This window comes from Elgaria multicarinata, chromosome 11 (genome assembly GCF_023053635.1).
Source record: "Elgaria multicarinata webbii isolate HBS135686 ecotype San Diego chromosome 11, rElgMul1.1.pri, whole genome shotgun sequence".
Lineage (NCBI taxonomy): Eukaryota > Metazoa > Chordata > Lepidosauria > Squamata > Anguidae > Elgaria > Elgaria multicarinata.
Genome location: NC_086181.1, coordinates 44,012,688 through 44,036,861, shown reverse-complemented (window position 1 = coordinate 44,036,861; position 24,174 = coordinate 44,012,688). Strand labels below are relative to the sequence as shown.

At 47.0% G+C, this 24,174-nt stretch overlaps 3 protein-coding genes across 4 annotated transcripts in view; 1 reads left to right on the top strand and 2 right to left on the bottom strand.

The window, feature by feature from the left end:
• The first annotated feature begins 1,198 nt into the window (after window positions 1–1,198).
• The window catches only part of EMC9 (ER membrane protein complex subunit 9), a 106,637-nt gene continuing 83,661 nt past the window's right edge, over window positions 1,199–24,174 (top strand). Inside the window, exons 1-6 of one of the 2 annotated variants that reach the window (XM_063137967.1) lie at window positions 1,199–1,407; window positions 2,858–3,068; window positions 5,389–5,465; window positions 5,573–5,642; window positions 7,184–7,278; window positions 7,723–7,916. In XM_063137967.1, the coding sequence (XP_062994037.1) occupies window positions 1,400–1,407; window positions 2,858–3,068; window positions 5,389–5,465; window positions 5,573–5,642; window positions 7,184–7,278; window positions 7,723–7,903 (642 nt within the window). In that variant the 5' untranslated portion in view covers window positions 1,199–1,399 and the 3' untranslated portion in view covers window positions 7,904–7,916. Of the gene's footprint in view, window positions 1,408–2,857; window positions 3,069–5,388; window positions 5,466–5,572; window positions 5,643–7,183; window positions 7,279–7,722; window positions 8,300–24,174 lie in introns of those variants that run through there. The other variant, XM_063137966.1, reaches the window with a different exon arrangement.
• Window positions 8,292–20,208, bottom strand: PSME1 (proteasome activator subunit 1). The gene is made up of 11 exons (XM_063137965.1): window positions 20,017–20,208; window positions 19,238–19,270; window positions 18,569–18,631; window positions 16,669–16,770; window positions 15,191–15,254; window positions 14,302–14,399; window positions 14,133–14,201; window positions 13,438–13,505; window positions 9,548–9,602; window positions 9,359–9,445; window positions 8,292–8,525 (listed from the first exon to the last, which is right to left on the bottom strand). The coding sequence occupies exons 1-11, from the start codon at window positions 20,053–20,055 to the stop codon at window positions 8,445–8,447; spliced, it is 759 nt and encodes a 252-aa protein (XP_062994035.1). The 5' UTR covers window positions 20,056–20,208; the 3' UTR covers window positions 8,292–8,444.
• FITM1 (fat storage inducing transmembrane protein 1) lies at window positions 22,331–24,076 on the bottom strand. The gene is made up of 2 exons (XM_063137964.1): window positions 23,743–24,076; window positions 22,331–23,051 (listed from the first exon to the last, which is right to left on the bottom strand). Exons 1-2 carry the CDS (start codon window positions 23,985–23,987, stop codon window positions 22,433–22,435), a joined length of 864 nt encoding a protein of 287 aa, XP_062994034.1. The 5' UTR covers window positions 23,988–24,076; the 3' UTR covers window positions 22,331–22,432.

Here is a 24,174-nt window from a genome sequence, read left to right as displayed (position 1 = left end):
GAAGCTCTTGCCACTCAGCTTCATGAGATGACCCCCCCCTTTGGGCTCTGGCATTGTGAGTGAGGGGGGAAATCTTTCTCCACACTGCAAAATTTAAACCTCAACCCGTGTCTGCTCACACTCCTAGGCTACACCAGTGCAGCCTGCTGACTTCCCTTTGTGTTAAGATGAGCCTTTGGTCAGGCAAATGGCCAACAGTAGGGTGACCCTATGTATGAAAAGGAGGACAGGGCTCCTGTATCTTTAACAATGGTATAGAAAAGGGAATTTCAGCAGGTGATCTTTGCATGTAGTACCAGGTGAAATTCCCTCTTCATCACAACAGTTAAAGTTGCAGAAGCCCTGCCCGCTTTTGTATCTGGTCACTCTAATACAGCTCCTGCAGCTTTAACTGTTGTGACGAAGAGGGAATTTCACGAGGTACTGCATGCATACAGATGACACCTGCTGAAATTCCCTTTTCTATACAACTGTTAAAGATACAGGAGCCCTGTCCTCCTTTCCATATGGTCACCCTAGCCAACAGTACATGAAACTCAACAGGTGCAGCTTTTCCTGGTATAGGAGTAAGGAAAGCTACACCTGATGAATTTCTTCCTGCGGTGGGACAGTTACAAGCATAGGGTGGGGAAGGTGGCAACCCTATTTGTGACCCGTCCCCCCTTGATATTTTATACTTAGGGGAAGGGAGTGGGAAACTTGTAACCCTCTAGATTTTGTTGGCCTACAACTCCCATGAGCACTAGCCAGCATAGCCCATGATGAGTGCTGATGGGAGTTGTAGGCCAAACCACCACCACCACCACCCTGGAGGGCCACAAAAGAGAATTTTATTTTTAAGTCTCACTTCCGGGTTTGGAGCCTGTGGAGCCGCTCTAGGATGCTATTCTATGATTCTGGGCGGGAGAAGAAGAAAGGAAGAGGCTAGAATGACACAGCACCGGTAAACGTTGAGAACCGCCCTTAGTCATGCGTCTCTATGGGCGTGGAGTGGTGACACTCTAGGCCGCATCATCTCTATGTTTGGAGGCCCCTCTATATTAGAAGTTACGAGTGGAAAAACCACAGCATTTTCCTGCCTCTATGGGAGAAAGAGATCAATTTGAGACCGGAAGTGGGTCTAAGGACGCGTCTCTATGGCAAAAGGAAGTCTGATGAGGTCACAGCGGAACATAAAAGAACGCAAAATGGGAGGAGTCTTGGATAAGATGAAATAAAAAAACCCAACCAATCAGAGTGCGGGATGGCTACCTGGTGTGGCCAATGAGAGAGACAGAAGTGGACGCTGAGGGGGGAAAAGTGCGCTGGGATTGGCTTTTAGCTAGCCAATCAGGGATCTTAAGCTGGAAAGCGAGGGGGCTGCAGTAGGGGGACTTCGAGCAGCGACTAGCCGGCAGGAATGCAAAGGTGGGTGAATGCGTGTTGAGGAAGCTGGAGGGGGCAGTGAGTGGGGCTGGGGTACAGCAGACCTCCTCAACGTGTTGGACTACAGCACCCATAATCCCCAGCCATTATGGGTGTTGTAGTCCAACGCATCTGGAGGGCGCCGCGTTGAGGAAGCCTGGTTTGGATTACATGTGTTGGACTACAACTCCCATAATCCCCTTATTCCCTCCCCCCATCCCTCTTTGTAGCAAGAGGGGCAGCTCTGGAGGAGTGGGGCAGGCTTCCCGTGGTGGGGTGGGGGTGGGGTGGGAGTGAGGGTTTGTGGGGCAGCCTAGAACGATGAGGTTGTCTGCTTCGAGAGGCTCAGGCCACCTGGGGGGAAGCTGGGCGTTGAACACAGCTGGAGGGCACCAGGTTGGGGAAAGTAGGAAGCTGCCTTATCCTGAGTTAGAGTCTGGGTCCAGCTATCCCAGTGTTGTCGACACTGACTGGCAGCAGGGGCTCTTCAGGGTTTCAGGCAGGAGTTTTCCCCCTGCCTTTCCTGGAGAAGCCAAGGATTGAACCTGGGCCCTTCTGCATGCAAGACACGGGCTCTACCCCTGGGCTCCTTCCCTTCCTGGGGAGAAGTCCCTCTAAGCCAGGGATGGGAAGAAGGCAGATCTCCAGATGTTTTGGGCTAACTCCAAGCATTCCTGACCATGCTCACAGGGAATTATGGGAGTTGAAGGCCAGAGCATCTGGAGATCTACCTTCTGCTCAGCCCTGGTGTAAGCCACGTGTATCAGAGGGAGCTTTGGTGGTGCCCCACTCCCCCAATTATGGAATGAGCTCTCTGACAAGGCCCGCCTTGCACCAACATTGCTATTATTTCAGCACCTTTCTCTTTTCACAGGGATTTAGGAGCAGGAGATAACTTTTAATTGACCCCAGAGTTGTTTTTACAGTTTGGTTAATTGCTCAGAGTTGTTTTTAGATGAATGTTGTCTCTGTGGATACTGTCTGATGTGTGGTGGGTTTTTTTATGTTTTAAATTTTGCATATTGTTTTCATTTTTGTAAACTGCCCAAAGTGGCTATGGGGCAGTTCAGAAATGTAATTAACAATAGTAGTAGTAGTAGTGGAAGTAGTAGTAATTAATTAATTTATCTTTGCTCCCTTCCTCTGCACTTGCCAGAAAGTCCTTTGACTTCCACCCAGTTGTTTTTAACGGTACAGAAGTTTTGTTCACCTGAACGGGAGAGATATTGAGTGGAGCAGGGATACTGGGTGTTTAGAGGGCAGCAGTGGGCATAGATGGGAGATTTGGGATCTGAAAACAAAAAGGAAGGGACGGGCACTGGCAGGGTCAGCTCAGGAGATAAGGTGGGGGGAGGCCATTAGCAGGGACATAGACGTGGCGACGGCAAGGACAGTGGGTGGGCAGTTCGTGTGTGAGAGGGAGCATCAGTGGTGGTCCTCCGTTTCTTGGCAGGATGGGTGAAGTGGAGATCTCGGCCCGGGCGTTTGTCAAGATGTGCCTCCACGCTGCACGTTACCCCCACGCGGCAGTGAACGGGCTGCTCTTGGCTCAAAGGCATCCGACGACGGCCGGGCAGCCAGAATGCCTCTGCGTTACGGACTGCATCCCTCTCTTCCACACCAACCTGTCGCTCACTGTCATGCTGGAGGTGGCCCTGAACCAGGTATCCACTGGGGGTGGGTTGGATGTGTGTGTGAAGTTATGCAGCTAGCAGAGTGCATGTTGAGGTCTGTGGGGACCAGACTGCCACTTTCCCCAATAAATGCCTTGACTGATTATAACCATCAGTCGTGCAATCAGCCAAATGCATAGCCCAGCCTTCCCCAACCTGGGGCCCTCCAGATGCTTTGGACTACAACTCCCATAATCCCCCAACCAGTTAAAAACGACATTGACTGGCAGGGATGACCAGAAGTGTAAACCTCTGAGATTTGGGAATCTTGAATCTTTACCTTTTTCTTTCCAGTTTTCCTTTCAGGATGAACAACTTTTAATCCTAACTACTGCAGACCTCTGGGGCTGTCTCATTTATTTATTTTTAAATAGCCATCGTGGCTCTGATACGTTACTGTAATGAGAACTAGTCCTCGGTTAGGTGAAAAAGAAAATATTAAAGTGGTTTGACTACGAAAGCTTTGTTAGAAGCAAAGGTTTGTCTTGCACTTTAGGAGATACTATGGGATTTCCACCCAGATCCCCAAGTTATTTATTTACTTATTACATCTGTATACCGCTGCACATCTGGACAGATTCTGGGCCTGTGAGCAACAAGAGATAAAATGAACAGAGGATAAAAAGAATAAAATATATTAAAATTAGTCTTTAAAAACAGAGTGAGAAGCTGGTCAATCAAGGAAGGCTGGTCACTGGTACACCTAGGGGTGACCACATTAAACCAGTTTTAAAACCTCTTCACTGGCTGCCAATTAGTTTCGGGGCGAAGTATAAAGTGTTGGTTATCACCTTTAAAGCCCTACATGGTTTGGGTCCAGGCTACCTGTGGGTTCACCTTCTCCCGTACAATCCGCCCCACACACTCAGGTCCTCTGGGAAGAACTTCCTTCAGCCAACAAAAACAAGGCTGACACCTATTACCCAGAGGACCTTTTCTTCTGCCGCTCCCAGTTTGTGAAGTGGCTTTCCGGGAGAGATTCGTCAAGAATTTAAGAAAACCATAAACACTGATCTCTTCCGGCAGGCCTACCCAGTTGAATTTTAAGATGCCTTTTTAATAATGTGTTGCTTTTAATAATGTATTAGTTTAAAATGTTTTAATTAGTTATATGTATTTTGTGGTGTTTGCATTTGTGTTGTACCCTGCCTCGATCCAGAAGGAGAGGCGGGTAACAAATAATATTATTATAATTATTATTATTATGAAAAAGAGCTGCTTTTAGGCGGCGCTGTAAACAAAACTGTGTTGACCCCTACTTGACTTCCAAAGGCAGGGCATTCCATAGGAAAGGGGCCACCACACTTAAGGCTCTTCTCCTGGTGGACTTCAGCCAGGCCATAGGTCCATGTGGAACCACCAGGAGCAGGCCCTCTGATGACCTCAGGACTGGGCAAGTTGGTAAGGGAGAAGGCGCTCTCTCAGGTGTCTTGGCCCCAAGTTGTTTAGGACTTTGTACCCAAGTACCAGAACCTTAAACCCGGCCCGGTAGCGAATAGACAGCCAGTGCAGTTCCCTCAGGTACATCGATTAAGCGTGATCTGTTAACTACTTCTGAGCAAGGCACCGGGAAGATTCTATTATTATTATTATTATTATTATTATTATTATTATTATTATTATTATTAAATACTTCAACATACATCAATACAATAAAAAACAACATAATACATAAATTGTTAGATAACCTTTGATAACATATTTTCTAACTTAATCTGTTAACATAATCATACTTAACATAAAAGTGCACCCTCTACCACGGAATCTTATTCCTGTTTCCAAAATCTCATTGTTTCTTCTGGAGGTGTTTTCCCACTCCCCTTAGATAAGACAAATTCTAGGAACTGTTTCCATATTCCCTCAAAATCGTTCGTTTTTATCATTCCTTGTCTCATTTTTATATTACATGTTAATTTATCATTAATAGCAATATCCCATATCTCTTTATATCAATCTTCTATATGATAATCCCCTTGAACCTTCCAATTCCTAGATATTGTTAACCTTGCTGCTGTTAACAAATTCGTTGTCAATTCTTTTGTCTCTTTGCTACAATTTAATTCTCCACATAATGATAACAATGCCACTATAGGTGTCTCTTCGATCTTCATTCCTAAAATTTCTTTTATCTCATTAAATACCATTTCCCACAATTTTGGTACAAATTCACATTCCCACCACATATGTAAATACGTTCCTTTTTTTTGACAACCTCTCCAGCAATTTGCTGAGTTCAACTTGTTTATTTTATTTAATCTCAGGAAGATTCTTTTAAGTGGTTGCCAACACTAAAATGTATCCATCTTTGCAGGTTGACATCTGGAGTGCAGCATCAGATTTGCTCCTTGCTGGCTATTACCAGGCCAATTCTGGAGTCGACGACAAAAGGTGAATTGCAGGAGTGGGGTGGGGTGGGCTAAGGGGCAGATCTCCTTCCTCCACCCCACCCCACCCCAGAGTTGACCCTTACTCCATCCTTTGTCTGTTCCTTGCAGCCCTCCCCCTCTTGCACTAAAGACAGCCGGACGCATCGCTGAGCTGTATGATGATGCCGTGCTTATCATGGTGAGAGCCGAGCGTTTGGGCTGGATTAGGTAGGGGGAACCTGTACTTGTATGTTGGAGGAATTAGGGTTCATAGTTGCCAGATCTCTTTTAAGGAAGTGACCTTAAACTCTTGCACTCTTGATGGAAGGATGTGCTGGTGGCAGTTGGGTGAAGAACTTCCATTTTGCTCCTTTTATATTCAACATGTTTTCTTTCAGCTATAAACATCTCTTTGGGGTGCACACTCCAGATCATGCAACACTGATCAATTACAGCAGCACCTACCTTTTGAACAAATTTAGAGCCCGTCTGCCAACAGATGCCTGTAAACCAGGGCTGCAGGACTATTTAAAAAGTGTGTGTGGGGTGTGTGTGTTTCGGATTGCCTCCCACTGCAGGCTGGATGATGTCAAGACCCCTGACGTCACTCATTTTTCTTTGTAGTAGAAGGTGCGGAACTCCCAGAGAAAGGGGCCCAGCAGCCCCACATCTGGGACTGGAGATAGGTCCTCATTCCTGCTGCTATCTCCGTGCCTCTTCCTAGCAGGACGGGGCAGGTTCTGCTGCCCTGTATCCCCTGGTTAGCTGTGATCTCAGATCAAAGGAAACAGAGGGGGAGGATGCCCTCCGAGGGAATTTCTCCAGGAGGCAGGTCTTGGAGCATAATCCCCCTGAAGGAACCCCGAGGCCCAGCAGGCCGGACTGGTGTGTCCTGTGGGCTGGATTTTCTGCACCCCTGCTGAGGATAAAATGAAAACAGCATCTCTTGTAGAATTTTCTTCCCTGGTCCCTTAGATCAGCCTTCCCCAACCTGGGGCGCTCCAGATGTGTTGGACTACAACTCCCAGAATGCCCCAGCCAGCTGGCTGGGGCATTCTGGGAGATGCAGTCCAACACATCTGGAGCACCCCAGGTTGAGGAAGGCTGCCTTAGATGATGACAACGATGATTTATTACATTTATGTACTGCCCCATAGCTGAAGCTCTCTGGGCAGTTTACAAAAGTTAAAAAGAGTGAACATTAAAAAGTAATCTACAAAATGTAAAACCATAAAATACATACAAAAACAGACACTATCCATTTAAAATTGTTATCTTTTCGGCGCCAGGTCAAGACTTTTCTCTTCTCCCAGGCTTTTAACAGCATTTAACAACCTATGCGAAGTTTATTTGTTGTTTAAATGGATACTGTTGTTTTTATACTGTTGTTTTTATCTTTTTGATGGTTTTAAATTTTGTATACTTTTTTAATGTTCACTGTTTTTAACTTTTGTAAACCGCCCAGAGAGCTTCGGCTATGGGGCGGTATATAAATAAATAAATTAAATAAAAAATCGGATGCAATCAGAAACGTGGCACTTCTGCGAGCCTGAGCCACGTCCTCTCCTAGTTGTGACTGTACAACCTTCTGACTCTGCCTGTTTCTGTGGACGTCCTTTCCACACCCTGCTTCTTGCCACCGTGCTACTTTGGGGGAAGTTTAGGGGCAAGGCAAAGAGGTCTCCCTCCCCAAAACGAAGGCATCTCATTGCTTTCCCCACTCTCTGATCTCTTCCCCAGTTGGATAACCGCAAGTTCACGATAAATCCCCGGCTCCCTCCAATAACTGTGTTGGAGCAGAAAGATCGCCAGTGGGTCCCCAAAGACAAGAACCTGTGAGTTACTGCGACCTGCAGTTTGTATAGCACTTACTTACAAACTTTAATTGTGTTTGCCTTTGCAAAACAAGCTGGAGAGGTAGGTTGCTATTATTTCTATGTTACAGCTTGGGAATGAGCCCCAGAGACAGTGACATGCCCAAGGCTATAGAAGGAGTCCTTGGCAGAGTTGGAGCTGAACCCATCGCTCCCCAGACTGTCCACAACAGCCTTCCTCAACCTGGGGCGCTCCAGATGTGTTGGACTACAACTCCCAGAATGCCCCAGCTGGGGCATTCTGGGAGATGCAGTCCAACACATCTGTAGCGCCCCAGGTTGAGGAAGGCTGGTCCACAAGAACGTATGGGTTCTAATCTGGGCTAAACAGCTGATGGCAGTGAGGGAGAAGGGTCGGTGCCTATTTAACCTGCACAACTCAAACATCCCTTTGGTCTGTTTCAGGGTCATGTGGAGTGACTGGGAATCCTCTCGCCAGATCTGCAAGTCCCTCCTAGAAGCCAAAGCTTACTCCCAGTTGGTTGACTTTGATGACCACCTGGATGACATCCGAGAGGACTGGACCAATCAGCAGCTGAACACAGAAATCGCCCAGTTGGTTTCAGTGGCCAATGGCAATGCGTGAGGGAATAGAATCGGTCCTCAGCAGCCTGAAAGGGCAAGGAGAAGGACGGAGCATCATTTGAACTGGTCAGCTGCTCCCCATCCAGCCCATAGTTTAGGGTGACTGAAGAAACTGTGGATTTGTAGCTGATGACTTCTTATTCCTTTTCTTCCCCCAGAAAAAGACTTGCCCAAAATAGCCGTCGTTCTTTGCACACACACAAAAAGGACCCACCAAACCAATGTTTTGCTCAACGGATCATTTTTTTTAAAAAAAAAATCTATATAATGGATTCTTCTCAATACAAAATTGGAATTTTTTTTGTTTATAAATCCTGCAGTTTGTAAGAGATTGCAATTCAAAGTTTTCCTTGCATTCAGTTTCGTTTCGTTAATTAAATTTTAAACTCTTGTCAAATTTTTAAATCTCTTTATTTCAAATGTGGGGGAGGGGGGATGGAACTGATTGTCACGAGGAGGAGGAGGAGGAGGAGGAGGAGGCAGGATATCCCAGCACTTGAGAGAGGAGGCTCTTTCTTCAACCCTGATCCACGAGGTTTCACTTAATAGATCATTCCCTTGTTTTCATCTCGGGGCTTCTTAATCTTCTCAAAGTTCTTCAGGACGACGTCATAGACTACAGCCTAAGGAGTGCAAAAAGAGAGAGGTGTGTCAGGGCCGAGCCCTGAAAGGAGCCAGGAAGCATGACAGAAGCTGACGGGAGGGTGCTGTTGCACCCGTGTCCTGCTTGCGGGTTCCTGGCCGACAGCTGGCTGGCCACTGTGTGAACAGAATGCTGGACTAGATGGACCCTTGGTCTGATCCAGCATCAGGGCTCTTCTGATGTTCTTCAGCCAGGAGTCAGGGCAGAGAGCAAGGTGGAACCAGGTCATAAATGCAAGAGGCAAACGAGAACCAGAAAATAAACAAGGATGTGAGGGAGATCAGGGCCTTGTTGCACAAGAAAAGCTCAACAGGGAAGCCCTGTTATACTCCTCCCTGTCTAGGAGGATCCAATGGCCAGCCTCAGTGGGCAGAACTGGGTCAGTACCTGTGGTACTCCATTGAGAAAATGCTAACTGCATTTTAGTGGTACACCCTGAAAGGCAGCTGCACAGATAACATGGGTGGGAGGGTGCTGTTGCACCATGTCCTGCTTGTTGGTCCCTGGCCGATGGCTGGTTGGCCACTGTGTGAACAAAGTGCTGGACTAGGTGGACCCTTGGTCTGATCCAGCATCAGGGCTCTTCTGATGTTCTTATAAAGCAGCTCCTGACAGTATAGGAACCTTCCCATTAGGGATAGGGCTACTTCACCCAAAGAGGTGCATAAAATGGATTAGGTTGCTACCTGAGGCACCCAAACTTCAGCACAGTCTCTAGGGCAGCCTTCCCTAATCGAGTGCCCTCCAGATGTGTGGGGCTACGATTCCCATAGTCCTCAGCCCCTCCCTAGCCTCCATGCCACAACGACTCACGTAAATGTTCCTAAGTTCGTGGACCATGAATCGGATTTCGGCGTACTCCGCCTCGTCAATTTCGTGTACGAGTTGGCGGTAGTCTCCCTGCAAACGATAGAGAAGGGGGGAAAGGGGTAATGGAGAAATTCACATAAGCCGTGAGCGATTCCTGCTGCTGCCACAGGACTGAACTGGGATGGAACTTACCACGTGTGGACTCTTCGCCGCTTTTGACACTGCATCCCCGCGTTCGGAATAATACCTGGGGAACAAACATGAGAAAAAGAACAGATGGAGCTGATACACACGATTGTCACCTTTCAACTTTGAGGCATTTGACACGCTATACAGAACCCTTCTATGGTTTCTTGAGGTCTCATTTGTGGTCCTGTGTTCAGTTCTGGACTGCACTGGTGGGGAAATTGTAGCTTGGGGTCTACTGGATAATTTGCAGCACATCAGCAAAGGGTTTCTGATTCCAATTGCAAACATTCCCTACCTGGTGTTCTCCAGATGTTTCGAACCTCAACTCCCTGCATCCCCCAGTCAGTGAAATAAAGTTATTTAAAGGACCAGTGTTGCAAATGATAGTCAGAAAGAACAAACTACTCAATAAAAATAATAATAAGGGTGTGTGTGTCTTGTAGCATGGAATGGCCCTGTTCCAAGTTGTCCAACAACTCATGGCTTTTCCCAGAATGCTCCATTCTATCTTCCCTCCCCAATTTTCCATTCCTGCCCCCGCTCCAAGAGAGAACCAGCATTCTGCTCAGTCCTGAGTGGGCTGTTTGGGGGGTCATTCCCCCACTCCCATTAGGGCTTTTCCCCTAGTATTTTTTCTCCTGCAAACCTTCCTGCTGCTATTCAGAAAACTGTGTTTGCTATTAGTATTTACAACCTTTAATGCACACCGGACTTTAAATAGCCCCCTCCCCCACCACGTTTCAGGTGGAGAGAATACAAAATGGGACTCTCGGAGGAAGACCATATACTGGATGTGATTTTAAATTTCTGTATATTGTTTTTAAGTGTTTTTTATCCTATGTAAACCGCCCAGAGAGCCTCGGCTATGGGGAAGTATACAAATGATAATAATAATAATAATAATAATAATAATAATAATAATAATAATAATAAGTGATGTAGTTTGCTGGAAAGGAAAGGAACTTTGCCTCTAGATGGCAAAAGAAATGCATTTAGATTCTGGTAAGCGAAATCAGCAGACGAAATTAAAGTATTTGCAGCAGAAGTGCAATTCAATAGCACTTTTAATAAATAAATAAATAAATAAAGAGTCCACTAAAAAAGAAGGAAAGGCATGTCCATGGCTAGAAGTAGACTTGGGTTTTGGTCTTAGCCAACTCCTTTACAAACAAGACCCACTTAATGTTTTTATTATTACATTTATATTCCGCCTCATAGCCAAAGCTCTCTGGGTGGTTTACTTGCAATGAAGATACACACTTTAAAAAAAGGAAAATGCTCGCAGAAAGTGAAGTGCAAAGTCATGGACAGCAGCAATTCATTGCGCAGTTTTCTGTAGCAGGGTGTTTAAAAACAAAACAAAAAACCTGATGGGTCTTATACACCTTTAAAAAGGATGAAGACCGTTTCTCTGGGTTGGGAGACAACCCAGCCTCAATGACGTGAGAGAGAGAGATTGTGTGCATTATGTGGTTCAGTCACGTCAAAAGGAACTGGGAGTGAGAGTTTATTGCCAGGAATTTTCGCAATCCCACTGAGCCTCGCTGTTGAGTGGCAGAGACGTAAAGAGGACGGGCCGTGAAAAGAAAAGGGGGGGGGGAACTGGCTAAGTTAGTTGAGAACCAGACAGGTAGCAACATTTAATTAAGTTGGAAATCAAGATACCAGGTAGCATTAAAAACAACTCGTTTGGCCAGAGTTAAAAGATAATGTCACTTGGGAAGGAGAGGCACTGCAGATTCCTTCAGCTGTTTATTTTTCTGTTCACGATCGAGAACTAACATAGTGTAGTGGTTAGAGTGGTGTTCTCCCACCTTGTGCCTTCCATACGTGTTGGACTGCAGCGACCATCATAACATCAATGCCCATCACTGATGTGAGTTGTAGTCCAACACGTCGGAAGAATATCAGGCTGAGGAAGGCTAGGTTCAACTGTTGAACTAGAAGTGCGAAGTCCTGGGATCAGATCCTCACTCCAGCCATAAAGTGGGAGTGAGTGACCTTGGGTCAGTCATTGTCACTGAGATTAATTTACCTCACAGGTGTGTGTTGTGAGGATAAAATGAGAGGGAGGGGGAAACTGTACACAGTCTTGAGAGTCAGGACATGGATAAATAATTCCCACATTTCCACTGGGGTGGTTTGTGTGGCTCTCTCCCTTCCAACAATAATTTATTCTCACAACAACCTTGTGAGGTAGGTTATGCTGAGGGAGAGACGAGCTAGTCCAAGGTCACCGAGTAAGCGCCATGGCTGTGGAGAGGAAATTTGAACCCAAGCCTCACCAATGTTAGTCTTAATCTACCAAGTATTACATTGATTTTCCAACTTCCCTCCAGCCACAAAAACTCAAGTCTGCAAGCTGCCCTAGTGGCCCACTCAGTCTGTCTGGCCCTGCTAGGCCCCTCCGTGGCCCCAGTTCCTCTCTGGGGAACCGTGCCTGCTACACACCTTTAAAGGAGACGGAATTAACTTGCAAGTTAATTCTTGCCTTTTCTGCCCTCCCCCAGAAATCCAAGGGATTTCTTTTGCTTTTCATTTCTTCTTGCTTGCTTGCTTGCTTTCAATTTGCAAGGCTTAACAATATCCTTGTAACCTACATTTTGAAAAGTGGATTCTTTGGGTGTGTTCGCTTTCACACCTACACCCACACCCTTTTCAATTTAGGGCAGCCTTCAGATATGCTGTTCTATAATTCCCATCATTCCACTGGGGATTACTGGAGTTGCAGTTCAGCACATCTGAAGGGCGGCAGGTGAGTGAAAACCAATTGAGGGCCTTTGGAATGGCGTCTGCAGCACACCGCCTGAGTCTCTGCTCCTCCCAGGTTTATGGCTCCCTGATGCAATGCTCTAGTTAACCTTTGCTTTCCCTCCGTAAACAGTGCAGGATGCTCCGATGCCTTTCAGGGCTTGTCTGGAAGAACTTTGTTTCACAGCAGGAGGCAGCACAGAGCAAATAGGGCAGAAGGTTCAAGGTTCAGGCCTCAGGCTCCAATGAGAACGATAGCAGGCAGCGGAGGTGGAGAAAATGTGGGCCGGAGGGTGCTGTTGCACCATGTCTATATACACCTGTAGGAACATGGGTGGGAGGGTGCTTTTGCACCCGTGTCCTGCTTGTGGATTCCCAGTTGACAGCTGGTTGGCCACTGTGTGAACAGAGCGCTGGACTAGTTGGCCCCTTGGTCTGATCCAGCATCAGGGCTCTTCTTATGAGCGCCTTCCAGCTGTAGAACAGACAACATGGAGGCCTGGGAGACCAGCTGTCTGCCATCATCAAATACACATCAAATACAAAATGCCCAAGCATTTTGAAATGAATTCAGTGCTTAAAAGCCACCTTAAAGCCTAGCTAAAAGTTCTGGATTCCCCCTCCTTGGGCAATGAAGCCAGGATTTTATGGCTGGTGACAATAGCTAAGGTGCCACGTCATTTTCTGGCAAGGCTCCCGCGGCTTTCAGGCACAGAGGCAGAAATACAATAGGTGCAACTTTCCCCATCACTGCATCTCCCTGCCAGGAACAAAGTTAGAAAAATTTGAATTCCTGCCCATTATTAAACTCACAGCAACCCTACAGCAGGATTGGGTAGAAAGTAGATCTTCAGATTTTTGGCCTTCGACTCCCAGCATTCCTGAGCATTGGCCATGCTGGATGGGGTTGATGGGAGTCGTAGTCCAACACATTTGGAGGGCAAACAGTTGGGCAGAGCTGGCACAGGGAGAACCCGTAATAAAATCTCTAAGCAGTTCACATATCATTTGCAGTTCTTGAACTTTTTTTCTTGTGTTTGCACTTCACGAACACTAAATCTTCCTCTTGCTGTAATACGAGAAGAAAAACAGATACAAAACCTAAAAGACTGGCAGCTCCCCATGTCTGATTTTGGACTCACTTGGAGATTTGAGTTTGAAATGCTTCCAGCTTTGTTCGAGACGAGGTCAGGAACTCATACACTTTTTCCTAGGTGAGAGACAGAAAGAGAGTGGGCGGGACTGCTACAAATCAAGAAGGCTTTCATGCGTCAGCGGGGAAAGGAATGGAAATTTGTGGGTCAGTCTCTGTTGAACTGCAGAACAGAGGTGTTGGGGCTAAAATCTGAGCAACGCCTCTGTTAGCAGATGCCCGTTCTTAATCCCAGGTGCAGTTACTCAAGGAGGAGGAGAGCAATGTACTCTGCACATGCTCTGTGGCCCACTTTAAGACTTTCAGGTTTTCCCAGTGATCTATGTTCCATGCGCTACGTGTGTATAGAACGACAGCTTTCTGGGTAGACTAAGGCCTTAGCTAGACCTAAGGATGATCCCAGGCAAATGGAGGGGTCGTCCCTGCCTGCTCCAGGGATCCCTTGTGTGTCATTTAGAGGTACAGGGATGATCCCAGGACAATCCCGGGATATAGGCCTGGTCTAGTCATGGCTTAAGTATCTTAACCATCTGGGAGTACACTGCTGAGGCCTGACCCTAAAAACCCGTTCCAGGCCTGAGCGGTGGTGGACCTTTACTCAAATGAAGATCTGGTCCATATATTTGGGTCAGTTGAGCTATTTGTGGGGTGAGGCGCAAGTGGCTGTGTTAGGTAGAAACTCACCTGGACTGCAACCCCAAAGTTATTGCCGTCTTCAATTCGTGGCACCAGGAGTTGTAACCACAGAGAGATCTGGGGAGTTAGAGAAAGAGAAGAGTGCATCTCTTCACGCGTGCTTGCACATGTGTGAAAAAGCAAGCGGGGTACAACCTCTTTTCTCTTAACAACTCACCACGTTCAGTTTCTCCTTCGTGCCCTGGATCTCAGGCTTCACACGATTCAGCAGGACCGTGATTTTGTCGTTGTGGCAAACAGGGCCACATGGCGGAGCTAGAAAAGGTGGAGGACATTTAAGACACCAAAATCTTGGAGCCTCACCAAGAGGATACTTGCTGGTGGGCTTATATTTTATCATGATTTTATATTATAAACTAGGGTGACCTTATGGAAAGGAGGACTGGGCTCCTGCGTCTTTAACAGTTGCATAGAAAAGGGAATTTCAGCAGGTGTCATTTGTATGCCTGCAGCACCTGGTGAATTCTCTCATCATCAAAACAGTTAAAGCTGCAGGAGCCCTGCCCTCTTTTGAATCTGGTTACTCTACAAAAGAGGGCAGGGCTCCTGCAGGTTTTGCCCTCTGCTATGAGGTAAACTTCATATGTCAGGTTTTGACCGCCATCATGAAGTAAATTTCATACCTCGGGTTTTGACCTGTGCCATGAGGTAAATCTCATACCTCAGGTTTTGACCATTAACTAGAAAAAAATGGGACTTTTTTACACCTATCAGTATCTCTTGGGCTATTTGTGTATCACATTTCAGCTTTCTAACTGCTATGGAGGTATGTAGATATTTATGTATTGCCTTTCTGAAACTCGCCAAGGCGGTACACAAAAAAATGCAAAAAACCCTAATCAAATAAAAACATAATAAAATAATAAAAGCAACATTAAGAACCATTAAAAAGAAAAATTTAAAGGGACACTTTAAAGAGATGCATCTTGACCCTTTTCCTGATCACAGACAAAGAAGGTAATATAATTTGAGGGAAACACCTCTCGCTCCCCATTTGTAGGGCAAGACCTCCAAATGTCTCCCAGAATTCACAAATGCCTAAGTACCTTTATCCTCATCCTCTTTCTTCTTAGAATCTGTCTCTTCTTTTTTGGAATCCTTCTCTTCTTTCTACGTAACAGGAGCGGGAATAAGAGAATGCGATAATGAAAAGGAAACAGAAAGACAGAAAAGGCTAGCATCGGTAAACATTCATGCACCACTTTGCCGAAGAAGCAAGCCACTTTTGAAGGAGGTTGGCACAAAAAAACTGAACTATTATAAAACAGAACAGCTCAGGGGAATGAAGGCTGAGAAAAACAGATCTTCTAAGGCAAGGGTGGGCCACATATGGCCGTATGTGGCTCACTGGCCTTTTTTGTGGCTGCTAAAATTGCTATGATGGTGGTTTATCCATAATAAGCAGCAAGATCTGAGCCCCTCAGCCCAGTTCATGTCTGGCACCAACCAGTTCTCCTCAGTTTTTGGGGTGTGTGTGTGTGTTTTCTCAGTTGGCAGAAAGAAATGTGAAAATTGGCCTGAGGAGAAATATACTTCTGGCTCACGGAAATATGTCCTAGCCTCCCCCTCACATCACCTGAAAGAAGACAACGGCTTAAGAAGGCATTAAATCTCAGTTTAAGTGCCTGCACAAAATGGGCACCTTCTCTTACACTTCATGGCTGGCGAGGGAGGTATTAATTAAAGCTAATTAGACAGAAGGGAGAACTATGAAAATTAGGCTTTCTGTCAGAGGCTGGGAAGAACTGGATGGGGGAAAGTATGGGTGAGGGAAGCAATATAACACCTCACAGCGCTTGGCGTTCCCCAGTAGGACAGGGAGCGTTCAGTACAAAGCATTAATTAACATGGGAGATATGTGGGATTTAAAATCTCCTCCCTTTATCCCTGCAGGCAGAGAGGACGGTATGAATTAAAGGAGGGACACCTCCTTCGTCTTCCACTAGGACAGTTGTGCAAAAGAGCTGGAAACTAGCGTGAAAGTCACACCTCCGCCACAGACTCCTTGAGCGGCCTCTTCCACCTCCCGGCGGAAAGTGGGACTCATTTTGGCCTTCCTCACAGGGTTGTCATGAGGGAAATGTCAGCAGGGATTAAAAAATCATCTACGGAGGCAAAGGGGACGGCAGCTTTTCCCAACTTGGTGCTGACCAGATGGGTTCTACTACAACAAACATCATTCCCAGCTGGCGTGGTCTTGGGGTGATGGGAATTGTAGTCCAACGCTTCTGGGGGGAGCCAGATTGGGGATGGCTGGGGTAAGGGAACGCAACCCCTGGGATGCAACAGAAGTATGTTCACTGAAAGCCCAACTACAGAGCTGTATGTGGATGAGAAAAGGCAGGCCGTGGAGTGCGGAGGACTAGGCCACAGCCGGTTTGCAAGAGGCACTTGTGAATTAAGCTGCCCATTCTCCACCACAAGAAAAGACGATAGCCCAAAATGTGTGCATGTTGTCAGGAACTGATCTCTTTCCTCTTGGCCTCGGGGGTTCAGGCCTTCCATGACACCCTGCCCCACTCACTTCACGTTGTTTGCGACGCTCCTCGTCTTTCTTAGGGTCAGGCACCGGGATGTCTAACTCAGCACGGAGCGAAATTAGGTCCGAGACATTCAATTCGGGGGCCTAGAAAAAGGAGAAGAAACAGACCCTTTATTCCCAACTTCTCACTGTTGCCCCCTTAACCTCCACTCCATCCTAGAGCATTTCTACATTAAAGGAAATCGCATTGTTTATCTGGGGCTTTGTACTTCTTGGTTCTTTGGCACAATTGTTATGGGCTGAATTACACAGGAGAGGGGCGACAAGATCCAGAAGTTTACCAGCTGTTACTTTAAAAGTGATTCTTTTTATCCTGCGATTTTCGGAGGATTCGATGGGAGATGTCTTGGTTGTTAACAACATCATGAAATGGACCAGAAAACTTCTGTGAGCATGCAATAAATCATTCCCTAGTCTTGGTGTGTGCTTTTTACATCACCCTTCCCCAATCTAGTGCCCTCCAGATGTTTTGGACTACAACTCCCAGTTGGGGCATGCTGGGAATTGTAGTCCAACACATCTGGAGGGCACCAGGTTGGGGAATGCTGATCTAGACTGTAACCCAGAGTGAGCAACTGCTTTCCTGTAGAGACCCATGTGTGTGTGTGTGTGTCTGATTTCTTGCAAATAGCTTTTGAAATTAGGCAGAGGGTCACATTAAGGCCTCAAGTTGCCCACCCCTGCTGTTGGCTCTGGGATAAGGACTATACAGCTGTTGACAATTGCTTAATTTTTACAAGAATGGCATTTCCTTATTTATGTTTTCATTGTCTTTGGCTTTTAACATGGGAAGCCACTTTGTGTGTCCACAGACATAAAAGCAGGACTCTCTCTCTCTCTCTCTCTCTCTCTCTCTCTCTCTCTCTCTCTCTCTCTCTCTCTCAACCAAATCAAAATCGCCATCAGTAGCTCTGAGCTAAACACCCTCAAATTTGGCAAAATGGGGCAAGGGGTACATGTGCATTATGTGAGACTGAAATCCTGTACTGAAGCTTGAAGGATGGATTTTCCTGCAAAATCATTCTCACGTCCGCAGTACATTTCACCAAAAAAGCATTTGAATTCTTCAGAATTATAGAGCTTGAATTTGTAATTGAAAGGAGGTAGCATTTTCCAAAGCTGCTATTTATTGTCAGGGGAGTGTTCCCAGCCTCAAAACGGCCTTCGTCTTCTTGCTTCTCTCCCACTTTTTTTTTTAAGGACTAGCAGCTCAAGCCTACACATGCCTACTCAGAAGTAAGTCCCCCTGAGTTCCATGGGGCTTACTTCCAGTTAAGTGTGTATAGGATTGCAACCCAAAGTAAATTTAAACCCGGTGCCAAAGACATCCCAGCCCGGTTACCTCAATTCTGCTGTGGATTTATTTTTTTTATTTTTTACGCTCTGTATTCCCAATCCAAGCCCTTCAGATTTTAAAACCATAACCATAATGCCAAAATTCCCATCCAGTTCCCCAAAGCTTGACCACAATTTTGAGCTTAATTGGTTTGTTTATTTGTTTATTTATTTATTTGATTTATAACCCACCTTTCCACCCAAAACGAAATGGCACTCAAGAAGGCTAACAATAATAAAAACAGGATTAAAATAGTTAAAACGATGATAAAAAACAGTTGTTACTAATAAAAATGATTGCCTGGATTTTGGAGTTTTTCTTATAGACCAGAACAATTCACTTTGTTTTACATGCAACCTCAACCGCCCAGAGAGCTTTGTCTATGGGGCAGTATATAAATGCAATAAATAAATAAATGCAATAAATAAACCTCCTTCACCAATGCTAATTTCCGTTTTTCTCTTTTTCCTTAAAAGGCATAAATGCTGCCTCCCGGCCCACCCCAGATAACCTCACCCCATTCCCACACGGACAAGAGACTATTACCTTCAGAAAATTGTTCAGCTCTGCAATTTTTTCTGGAAAGCGGCGGGCGACAAGCTCTTCAGCCTTGGGAGTTATGGGGAGAAAAATGTGACAAGAGGAATATTTGAACTAAAGTGGAAATGAAACTTTAGCAAATTGAAAGGAGGGGAAATGGATGCACATTTTCACAACGGTCAAAAAACTGAGACACCAAAGAATTACTGGCAACAAAAGCTTACGTTCGGGATAATGAATATCGATCTTCACTTACTCAAAAGGGACTTCGATCTTGTGAGGTTAAGTGGAAATTCAAGGAGTAACCATCCAAAACCCTTCTCCCATTTTTTATTTTTTAAAAAGTGCCAGGTTGGGTGGGAATTTACACCCGATGAATTCAAAATCTTCTCTCTTAATCCCAAATGCGGGTGGGTGAGCTAGGGCAAATGCACTCTGTGCATGCTCAGAGGAAATAATTTCCTTTAATTTTGAGGATTAAACAGATACTGGAGTTATGTCTCAGGGCTGAGCTTTGGTGAGTTTAATCCTGTTTTCCCTTCTCCTTTTTCTGTTTGAGGGGATTAAAGGATCCACCTCCGGGTCAAAACTTGGAGTGTTTTGGGGCTAAGAAGAAGGAATTCTCTTGTTTTGAACCCAAGAACTGCTTGTGAGGAGGTTTCAAGCATCTCTCACCTGGGCACAGAGGTCCTTCTTGAAGGAGTTTACCTGGAAAACACAAGAGAGAGAGAGAGAAAGAGATTAAACTACTGATGCTGGTGGGGAAATGCACAGTGCAGGACAATAATTGGACACCCGGGCGCCACGCCATGTCACCCGATCCCACCATGCACCTGTTCGCCGTACCGCTTGGTCTGCGATTTGAACAGACTCAAAATAGGGTGCCAACTCCCTGGGGTGCCCCCCACGCACCCACCCGACCACCTGCCTGTCTCCTTTCATCTTTGCATCCCTACACACGCTTCAGGGAAGAGGGGTTAAAAGGACCTCTCCTTTCCAAACCGGGGTCCAATTCTTAGCACCCCCAAATCCCTCCCCTGCCTGCCCATTCTTTCCCAGTACACCACCCCCTCCTCCTCCTCCTCTCCAAATCGTCCATCTCAATATGGTCGCTCCCCCGGAAGGGCACCTTTGAGCGTTGAACGCTGCCGTAATTCAACAGGTAAAGCTTCCCGGCAGACGACCCCCCAAATGGAAAAGAGGAGAGAACCCGGTTGGATTTCTGCCTGTCACCCTAATCTTAAAATAGCCATCGAAGTTCTGCAAGACGCTTACTCAAGCGCAGCCCTCCACCGCCACCATCTAAGCTCCGCAGCTTTCGTTTCTCTCTAACAGATGCCCACATATAAGGGAACCCCCAAAGATGCTGCTAATGCTGTATTTAGGGGTGTGCGTGTATGTGTGTGGGGGTGTCACATGGACACCCCCTGCCTCCCCCCCTCCACATACTTTACCTTCGCTTCACACGCGGGGGAAACTTCCAAAGTAGCCATGGTGTTGAATCCTGCACCGCCAGAAGTCTGAGTCAAGATTTCGAGGTTGCAACACCGGTCAGCCGAACCCCAAAACCTGGGAGACGAGTTCCAAAGCGGCGCGGGAGGCTGGGAGAAGCGAGCAAGTCATGCATTAAAGTGAAACTGAAAGGAGAAGGGGTGGGGAGGAGAAAGAAAGGGGGGAATTAAAAGAAAAGAAAGCCAGCCAGCCTGGTTGGGACTTCCCACTTCGCAAAGGACAAAAGAGAGGCGGCGCTGCTACTCAGAAAGACGTGGCCGGGCAGTCATTCCACCGGTCGAGCTTCGCCTCCGCAAAACACAGGTTGGGGAAAGTCTGGCCGGTGGGATTTCCGCCTGTTGCACAGAAGCCCAGCTCGAGGGAGGAAAAGGAAGTGCAGGACAAGCTTTGGAGAACGAGGTCTGGTGTGAGCGTGTTTATTGTGCATTACTTACATTTTCTACATCCCACTTTTCTCCTAAGCTCAGGGGAGGCTTGTTTCCAAACTTACAACACAACTGCCCTGTAAGGTGTAATGGCTAAAATGTTGGACTGGGAGTCCGGAGATGCGAGTTCTAGTCCCCACCCGGCCGTGGAAACCCACTTGGGTGACTTTGGGCCAGTCACAGATTCTCAGCCCAGCCTACCTCACAGGGTTGTTGTTGTGAGGATAAAATGGAGAGGAGGATTATGTTAGGGTGACCCTATGAAAAGGAGGACAGGGCTCCTGCATCTTTAACAGTTGTATTCTAAAGGGAATTTCAGCAGGTGTCATTTGTATATATGGAGAACCTGGTGAAATTCCCTCTTCATCACAACAGTTAAAGCTGCAGGTGCCCTGCCCTCTTTTAAATCTGGTCACAGTATCGCTGCAGTATAGCTCCTGCAGCTTTAACTGTTGAGATGAAGAGGAAATTTCACCAGGTGTGACATGCACACAAATGACACCTGCTGAAATTCCCTTTTCTATGCAACTGTTAAAGATACAGGAGCCCTGTCCTCCTTTTCATAGGGTCACCCTAATTATGTACACTGCCTTGGGTTCCTTGGAGGAAAAAAGGCAAGATATAAATGTAATAATGATGTAGGCCAGCCTGAGAGATAAATGACTGGCCCCAGCGTAGTGGGGATTTGAACCCAGGACTCTTCTGTCTTAATCACTCACTCACCACTCCAGCACAGTCTTCCAGGGAAATCACCCCTGCCCCTGCCCCTTCCATCATGTGCCTGCCCTACTTTTGCTGCTGGCAGTAGTCTATGTTTGGCAAAGGGGCATTTTGTGTAGCAGTAAAGGTCCATTTCTCAGGGCTTTGGCACAGAAGCTGCCTTGGAGGAGGAGCACAGCTCAATCCAGTGCCAGCCGCCCTGTTTTGGCAAGAGTCAACAGCCTCTCCCTTGGCAGGAAATGGAGGTTGAGTGATTTCTGATAAAGCACACCAGTTCTGACTCAGCAGGAACATGCTTTTTGTGGGGGGATGTTGACATCACACAAATGCCTCTGCTGGGTTGTTTTTGCCTTGAAAAGCCATTCCTACGGACACTGCACAACGTCCTGTATCAAGGAGTTCCAGAGGCCAATTATGCATTCTGTTGGGGGGGGAGTACTACTGCATCCTGTATGCCTTAAACATAGCTAAAGGGGAAGTCCTATTCAGACAGAAACAAGTCCTACAATGAGGGCTGGGGAATGCTAAATTTCTGTCTAAACATACATATGTTTACGCCTGAAGAGTGTTACTTATAACCACAGGTTGCGCCTTTGCCATCAGTCCGTACCGGGTGGAGCATTTCCACCATTTGCTTTTTCATTTTTCTAAAGCAGCTTTCCCCTATCTGCTGCCCTCCAGGTGTGCAGGGATGCTGAGAGTTGTAATCTAACACATCTGGAAGGTGACAGGTTCATCAAAACGATCCTGTAAAAGCTTAGCTGGAGTTACTCCATGGCAAGGAAACAAACCTTGAAAAAAATCAAGTAAAATCCGTTCCCATAGAGACCATGTCCTAGAAACATTGCCTCCCGTACTAGATTTCTAGTTGCGTATTTCCTTACATACGTCATTGGAAAAAAAAGTGAACGTAACACTGAAAAAAAGGCAAGGACTCCCCCCCCCCCCCTAAACTGAGAAACACGGAATCACATGAACCTGTTTCCGGAAGTGATATAATTAGGGCCTTAAGTTCGCCGCTTCCACATAAAACCAGATCTGAAAGTTTCCCACCTGGCCTACATTATTCCCCTCACCCACAATAAACCACACAGAGACACACAGTGGAGGATGGAGCAGCTGAAAGGGTCTTCTCTTTATTTGTCTCTCAGGGTATGTGGAACTCCTTTCAGAACCTCTTCTTGCCTGAGCGTTTGGACTCCTTGAGGCATGTTCAGTTCCGTTTCTTAGCTTCTCCCAGGGCACCTTTGGTGAAGAGGCCTGCTCCAGGCCTACCCGGAGACCACCGGCAGCGGTACCAGCCTCGGTAGGTGAGGTACCAGCAGAGGGTAGCGATAGCGGCTCCCACTACCTTGTGACTGTATTCGTAGAGATACACCACGGTGCAGGCCAACAGGAAGTTCCAGAGAGCGAGGAGGAGGACGTTGAGGAGAAAGATGAGACGCAAGGGGACGCCGGCGGGGTGTCCCTGGGCCAGGTAGCGCCGGAAGATGGAGGTCTCTTCCACCATGAGGAGGCAACAGAAGGTGAGCAGGAAGGTGTGGCCGGAGACGTCGTAACCCCGCCATTTGTGGCCCTCGTGAAGACAGGTCCGCTTGTCTGGAAGAGTGTTCACCAAGATGCCCTCAGGTACGGGGTCGAAACAGTAGCCGGTGAGATTCTCTATGAGCAGGAAGGTCTCCGTGGCCCCGAGCCACATCCCGGCCCCGACCACCAGACGGGCGAGATGGCGCATGGTGAGCAGAATCCGGGAGGTCGCTAGGTACACAACCAGAAGGATGAAGCCGCCTAAGAAAATACAAGTCCAACCCCAGGCTGACCTGACGAATTTTCTGTGAGGGAACAGAAGAGACGGGACGGTGGGTTAGAATCTCAGGCGTGAAGGGAGCACAGACACCCACTGCCCACTTCCATCCAACCCACAACTTTTCCACTGGATTCAACCCCCATACTCCAGAGGCTCACGGACAGAGAGTTGTCAATAGGGGTAAGGTGACCCAGAGAAGTGAACCAAGCTGCATGCTACAGCATAAAGGCCAGAGAATCCCCAGAGGCACAGGCAAACCCCAAGTACAACGATCACATATCCCACCTATAAAATAGAACACAACTGAAATGTACATAACACATCAGCCCCTCAAATATGTCATTACACATTTTAACTTTGGGAAGCTATTTTTCCAACTGATGATCAAATGTGAAGAAAAAATCCAAGGAAAATGGCACAGTGGTATCCCACCATTCCTCTCAGCCAGCTTTGCCCTCCAGAGGTTTGACTACACCTCCCAACACGTCTGGAGGATGCTGGATTAGAGGACTGCTCTGAGAGATTCCCAGTTAAGTCAGGTCCTGGGGCTCAAAGATGGAATGACAGCACTTGACCCCAGCATGTTTGGCGGACTGAAATGGAAATTTAAGTACTGCTGTAATATCTTTCCTCCAAGCTGGTCTCTGGCACTTCAGAGGTGCTCCGCTCCACCCACCCTGCAAATACAGACACTTAGGGCTCCCAGGATCACTTACATGTTAAAGAAGTTATGATGATTGGCAAAGATCGCCCGTGGGTTCACGTAGAACTGAAGCAGGGGGCCAAAAATGACGACAGCTGCTAGCCAGAGGTGGTAGGCTCGCCGGAGGCAGGGCACCCCCAGCAACCAGGCATACTGGTTGCTCCAAAAACACACCAAGCCCCGGCAAAGGGCTTGGGCCCAGCCGGCCGCAGTGGCCAGCAGGGAGGAGGGTTTCTTCGGCCCCGATCCCTCTGCCATCCCCCCCCTCCGGATTAGCCCACCTGCACGGCGTCCCAGGGACACCAGATGACCCTGCCCTCCTCCGCCTGGGGAGGAAGGAGACAAGAAGTCAACGGAAAAACGTCACCCCAAATTGACATTTGACAACAGCTGCGGGGGATCAGATCCGAGTTTGGAATGAACAGCTGATTGGGAGTCGGAGATT

What these genes read in the sequence shown, in the direction of transcription:
- PSME1 (XM_063137965.1), bottom strand. Translation starts at nt 20,055, where the DNA reads ATGGCTACTTTGGAAGTTTCCCCCGCGTGTGAAGCGAAG. An exon ending in GAAAGAGGATGAGGATAAAG is followed by an intron (nt 14,400 to 15,190) that starts GTACTTAGGCAT and finishes CACCTTTTCTAG; the next exon opens with CTCCGCCATGTGGCCCTGTT. An exon ending in ACGAACTTAGGAACATTTAC is followed by an intron (nt 8,526 to 9,358) that starts GTGAGTCGTTGT and finishes TGCACTCCTTAG; the next exon opens with GCTGTAGTCTATGACGTCGT.
- FITM1 (XM_063137964.1), bottom strand. Translation starts at nt 23,987, where the DNA reads ATGGCAGAGGGATCGGGGCCGAAGAAACCCTCCTCCCTGCTGGCCACT. An exon ending in CATCATAACTTCTTTAACAT is followed by an intron (nt 23,052 to 23,742) that starts GTAAGTGATCCT and finishes GTTCCCTCACAG; the next exon opens with AAAATTCGTCAGGTCAGCCT.